General features: G+C 42.4%; 1 protein-coding gene across 1 annotated transcript; it reads left to right on the forward strand.

The window, feature by feature from the left end:
- The first annotated feature begins 4 nt into the window (after window positions 1-4).
- On the forward strand, window positions 5-5,853 carry dtl (denticleless E3 ubiquitin protein ligase homolog (Drosophila)). The gene is made up of 15 exons (XM_053881385.1): window positions 5-167; window positions 514-651; window positions 717-809; window positions 873-934; window positions 1,065-1,185; window positions 1,501-1,566; window positions 1,643-1,758; window positions 1,842-1,915; window positions 1,993-2,099; window positions 2,183-2,287; window positions 3,521-3,633; window positions 3,715-3,804; window positions 4,043-4,166; window positions 4,233-4,849; window positions 5,524-5,853. Exons 1-15 carry the CDS (start codon window positions 116-118, stop codon window positions 5,587-5,589), a joined length of 1,944 nt encoding a protein of 647 aa, XP_053737360.1. The 5' UTR covers window positions 5-115; the 3' UTR covers window positions 5,590-5,853.
- The last annotated feature ends 176 nt before the right edge of the window (window positions 5,854-6,029 follow it).

The raw sequence follows: 6,029 nt of genomic DNA on the forward strand, positions 1-6,029 counted from the left end.
CTCTACGCTCGAGTTCAGTTCGCGGGAAGATTCAACAGAAGCACACGATTAGCCGCCCTGTTGTTTCCTTAAACTTTTGGAACGAGAACAAGAATATTCTCCCACCGGCGCAGGGATGCTTTTTCGCTCTATAGTCGATAGACGGCTGGGACGACGGAGAGATAATGGTGAGTTTTGGATCAGTTTCTTCTGGCCTCCGTTAGCTCGATATATAGTGCATATTCCTTTTAATGTGTTTTTGAAATAATGTATTTCATTCAATTAATCCGTCTGTGGGTAGAAAAGAATGTAAGATTGCAATAAAACCTATGCATTCGACACTGTCGACAGCCGTTTCACGTTGCTTTGTTGGAGTTGGTCAACAACAAGCTAAGTTCAAATCATCGCTCAGCATTGCATAAATGGTTGGTTACAAATAAATACATCCACTGTTCCCAAACTGTTGCGATATCAACTTAACTGTATGTATTCCAGTAAGCCAACTAAAAATGATTTAATGTGCTTTATTTGTAGTTCTCTCCGCGGACTGCGGGCCAAGATACCCTCTGAGCTCTCTACTGCCTGGCTACAAGTGTGTTCGACATGATGAGCACATCTCCTATGGCAGTCTGGGAATTCCTGTGCCTCCATTTGGGTTGGCCTTCTCCTCAGGTATGAGTCCTTTTTAAAAGCAGCTTCCTGCACTGTTGTTGTTTGACTAACTCCGTCCTCTGCAGTAGGTAATATGAAGGATATTATAGCAGTGGCGAACGAGGAGGGTGCTGTCATGGTCTACAACACAGAGAGATGCAAAACACCACTTTTAAAAGGTTTGTTTGAAGCTTGTAATTCACCATAAAGTACTGACTGCTAATATTTATCTGAATTTTCAGAATGGTCTGCACATGAAAATGCTGTTTTTGACGTAGCGTGGGTACCTGGAGAACCTCAATTGGTGAGACTACTTAACTCTACTGTGATTTCACTCCAGTGTTGGTTAAAGTAATGTTGATTTTAGAGCTCACATTCGTGTGGTATTCAGTTATAATTGACGGAAAAACAAGATTGTTATGTGTTGTCTGTAGGTGACCGCTGCAGGAGATCAGATGGCTCATCTGTGGGACGTGAAGTCTGGAGAGATGTTGGGCAAGTTCAAAGGTCACCACTGCAGCCTCAAGACTGTTGCTTTCAGTCCAGAAGAGAAAGGTTGGAATCAGTACTGTATTGGTGCATATAACGTTATTGTTCACTTGTGTCTACTGATGTTGCAATTTTCAACAAACAAAATCTAAACACTCAACATTGAGAATGGCTAGTCACTTACTGGACCATAGAATCTTGATGCTATATATTCATTAATGTGACACATCAATGATTAAACTGCTTTTATCATGTCCCTGTGTAAATAGCAGCTCACGATTCAATATTTAAATTTCTACTGGAAACTACCAAAGTTTTTGTTCTTGAAAATATGCCATAATCTTACAATGAATTGAATTTGCCATTGTTCTGTGTCCCTAGCTGTGTTCTGCACCGGTGCTCGGGATGGAAACATTATGGTGTGGGACACCCGATGCAGTAAGAAAGGTACCAAGAGATCATGTAAAATTAGTGTGTTGGCAATGATATTTATACGTGGATGGTTCTTTTGTTCTCATCACAGACGGGTTCTACAGACAAGTGAAGCAGGTCAGCAGTGCTCACAACAAGGCAGAGACCAACCAACCCTCTAAAACAAAGAAACGACGGCCCAGCATGCGTGGAATGGCTCCCAGTGTGGTGAGTTTCACCGTATGTTTAGCTGTTTTAGCGGTGCCATCAAAGACACGGGCTGATGCTCACATGCTTCTTCTGTCCTCCAGGACTCCCAGCAGAGTGTCACTGTGGTTTTGTTCCGAGATCAACACACTCTCATCTCCTCTGGAGCTGTTGATGGGTAAAGATTCTCCCTCTTGAAAGTACAGAAGAGACAATTTCTTTTCATTCACATTTTCTCTCCATTTTCATGTCCAGAGTGGTCAAGATGTGGGATTTGAGGAAGAACTACACAGCACACAATCATGATCCCGTCGCTCTGCAGACCTTCCCATATCCAGGTTCCTCTATGCGCACACGACTCGGTCAGTGGAGTCAAATCGATTACTATTTTAACATGGGTTATTTTATCTATAAGCTAAATGAGAAGCTATTTTCCATGTTGCAGGTTATTCTGGGTTAGTTCTAGACTCCACCCGATCCAACGTCATGTGCAACTGTACAGACGACAACATCTATATGTTCAACGTCAGCGGAATCAAAACAACGCCAGGTAACCAACTGCTTCGTTTTAAAGATATTAATGTTCAAAGCTTGAAATCTAAGGCCCATTTTTCTGTCCTTAAATGATCATTGCTTCGTTCTTGTCCTATCATACATAACAAGCCATAGCTGAACTGCTCTTTTATTTCTTTAAATAGTTCTTCTGTCGACATCCACCAGGGTTCTTGTCAGGTTTCTTTTTTCAGCATGGGGGGTGTAAAACGATGTAGAGCAGAGGCCAGTCCTATGGATGACATTGTAATGTTTGAGAAACAAATAAACAAAGATAACAAGCAAGACCCTTTAGCTTCGTGCTACATTAGTATCAAAACCCGAAAGTGAGAGTTCAAACACAGTGTGTGTGCTGAGGAAATATAGTTTCACTTCATTTTGCACAAGTGGATTATAATTGGCAATATATAATACATGATTCTGTGTTGTCAGTGACTAACTCAGCATTCTATATTTGCAAATTGTTACTGTTCTTTCATCCGCATAACTTCTTTAACCAGATTTGATTTCTTCTCCTCCGTCTCTGTAACATTGACAAGCGAAATTAAAAAAAAAAAAATTGGGATTAGATTTCGATTCTAGTTAGCAATATTTTGCAGGATGAATTTTGGTAATTGTTTTTAGCTCAATTGACGCTTGATCATTCGCAGTTCTGCCGACTGTCACTAGAGGGAATCAGAGGTAAAGTCACATGGCGCTTCGTTGCGATGTTGGTGATATTTTAGGAAAAGATGAGTTATTAATAGACGGGCGGCTATTATTAGTCAGGTGAACACTGTCCTCAGGATGTCTTCTGTACAAAGACCACCGTCGTCTTTCAGTTTAGATGTTGGATGAACCTATGTTTGAGATTCCAGTGGTGAGATTTAGGAGGCAGACCTATTTTGCTCTGCCTTCATTTCAGACTGTGGTATGAATGCTCTAGCATACTTAGCATGAGTGTACACATATTTTTGAGCTGAAGGGGGCTGCAAGTTAGACAGATGAATTGGTGAAAACATATTCATTATAAACTTGAATATGAAGTCACTTCACCCTGGGATGGGCAGCCGACACCTGGTAAATAGTAGCAGAGGTGGCGGTGCCACTCCTTGTGAAAGTATTCAAAATAGCTGTGTGTGGATGTAGGTCAGTGGTTGTGATCTAACCACTACAGTGTGATAAAATCATTATGTATGAAGCTGGAAAACAATTTGGCCAGTCTATTTATTTATTAATTTTTTCCTTGCAGAGGCTGTTTTCAGTGGCCATCTGAACTCTTCCTTCTACGTCAAGTCCAGCATCAGCCCAGACGACCAGTTCCTGGCCAGCGGGTCCAGTGACAATAACATGTACATCTGGAAGGTACAAACTTTCTTCAACACAAATATTGGAATTATCTTTGATGTCCAGATTCTCAATTTGACCGCGTCTGTTCACCTATAGATCTCTGACCCAAAGCAACCCCCAATGACTCTTCAAGGTCATAATGAGGAAGTGACTTGTGTTGCATGGTGCCCAACAGATTTCACCAAGGTAAGATGAGTTGGACTTTCCCAGTTTCACTCTTTTTTTTCTGCTGAAACATCTGTTCAAAATGCACCCCACAGATACTGTAATTATCGTGATGTAACACATTCCACCTCTTGTTGGGTGGTTTACCTTTGCGAAGTCGGCAGGCTGCCACGCATATGCCCAAACCTTGCCCTGTCTGCTACTTTAGAACCTTAAAACTGCTTTATTTTTTCATTTACATTCAATGTGGTCTCCTCAGATTGCTTCCTGTTCGGATGACCAGACTGTCAGAATCTGGAGGCTTCATCGTGACATGGACGGAGCAGAGTCGTCGATAGGGGAAGCTAATCTTGTCGGCTGGGCGCGTCCTGTAATGATCACAAGTATGTTCGCAACATTTGTTTTGCTGAATGCTTGAGACTGTGCTTACCTCTAACTGTTGTGTTTAGAGCCTTCCAGAAGGGAGGAGAAGACCCCACCCAAGGAGAGAAGGACAGATGTTCAGAGAGGACTGGTGTCCCCCCAGGTGGCTGTCTGTGCCCCCAGTGGAGCTGCCCTGCCACTCCCCTCTTCCACTCTTTCTCCTGCACCTTCCAGAGATGCCAAAGCAGCTTCTGTCCGCCAGAGAACGCCGTGTTCAATAAAAACCTGGTTATCACCGAGCCATGGTTCTCCGATCCATCTCAGCCCACCTCTGAGAAAGGTCCTGAGTCCATGTCCTCAGAGCCCTGTAACTGGCACCCCTCACCTGGAAAGACGGGTGAAGCGCAGACTGGAAACAGACAGTGGTTCAGCTAACAGTTGCACAGGCACCGAGCAATGCGGTTGTGTTCAGGAACTGAACCCCGCTACCAAGAAGAGCAGAGTGCTCCCCAGTGTCTGCTGCCATTCTCAGGAGAGTCACTCGGAGGACACGCAAGACTCGTCGAGTCAGTCCGGTAAAGAGAACTGCTCGCCCAGAGTGACGGACTGGCTGTCAGTGATGGGACAAAAGATGAGGGGTACAGGTCTACCCAGAAGCCCTAGGACATCCAAAAAGCAAGACGGCAAGACACCATCTTCACCGGTGAGCACATTCACAGAAAAAAGCTATCCAAGTCCAATTGAGACATTTTTTTTACCAAACCAGCACATGTTTTCATCATCCGTCAGCAGTGACTCTTGGGTTGTCCGTTATACTTTAATTTACCTTTGTGTTTCAAAGGATATCTTTGTGTGAAACATGTAAAGGTCAAGTCACGGCCACAGAAGACTCTCTCTAGACGTTACAGAAGGAAGCTGAAACGACAGTTCAAAGTCCCCCAAATCAAAAACAGCTATTTAATTGGTTGAAGATCTGTTTCCTCATTTTGGACAGCGTGTGATTTCTGAATTTAAAAACAGAATATCACATGGACCACCCTATTTTTTCGGGCTCCACATTCATTCGCTAAAGGGGGTCACCAGCTAAGGGAAGGCTTTGTAGCAACTCATATCTGCAATCTGTTTTTACCGCCGGTACAACGCCTCAAGGTCGCTCACTTTTTCTTTTCATCCGTCTCTGTATATCGTCTGAAAGTGAATGAATAATAATCAGATGAACTCAGTTTCTATGCAGACACATCAGCCGAACACCCTTCAGAATGTAGTCTGTCTGGATATTCAAGCTCACATTGTGAACTGAATTTAGAGCTCATGCCTTCAGTTTCTCAATCCCATTATGCCTAAAATCTAATTTTTATGTTTCACATCTTGTTGCAGACCATCCGATCTCCACAAAGCATGAAGAAGATTTCCACCTATTTCTCCAGAAGACCAACAGAGTGACCGAACTTTTGTTCTGATTCACAAGTTCTCCTCACAGGATTTCTATGTGTCAGATCTCTGAATGAGAAAACAGTTTTCTGTCATGAAAGACTGTTAAATGACATACAAATTTGAAAGATTATCAGCTTTAATGAATGTTTATGTCAACATTGCCACAGTTTTCACGACATCCTTGTTCAAATGTAAAAAGCAAAAGTGGTTGATATATCTCCCTTCTATTGTTCATATGTACAAAAATACTAATTGTCTTGGTGTGTGGTTTTATGATCCCAGAATTTACATTTTATTAAACCTCATTGTTCTATCATTTTTGTCGGTGTCCACTTAATAAACAACGATTCATTTGACGTCTGTATAACCATTACAGAGGACAGGGAGAGGATACAGGAACACCACAAGTATGATGGTGATGGAAAAACATGTTAAAATTTTAAGTTTTC

The sequence above is a fragment of the Synchiropus splendidus genome, chromosome 12 (assembly GCF_027744825.2).
Source record: "Synchiropus splendidus isolate RoL2022-P1 chromosome 12, RoL_Sspl_1.0, whole genome shotgun sequence".
Classification (NCBI taxonomy): Eukaryota; Metazoa; Chordata; class Actinopteri; order Syngnathiformes; family Callionymidae; genus Synchiropus; species Synchiropus splendidus.

Bases quoted from the DNA above. Each gene is read 5' to 3' on its own strand.
- dtl (XM_053881385.1), top strand. From the start codon at position 116: ATGCTTTTTCGCTCTATAGTCGATAGACGGCTGGGACGACGGAGAGAT. The intron at 1,916-1,992 runs GTAAAGATTCTC...TTTCATGTCCAG, and splicing joins TCCTCTGGAGCTGTTGATGG to AGTGGTCAAGATGTGGGATT. The intron at 3,634-3,714 runs GTACAAACTTTC...GTTCACCTATAG, and splicing joins ATAACATGTACATCTGGAAG to ATCTCTGACCCAAAGCAACC.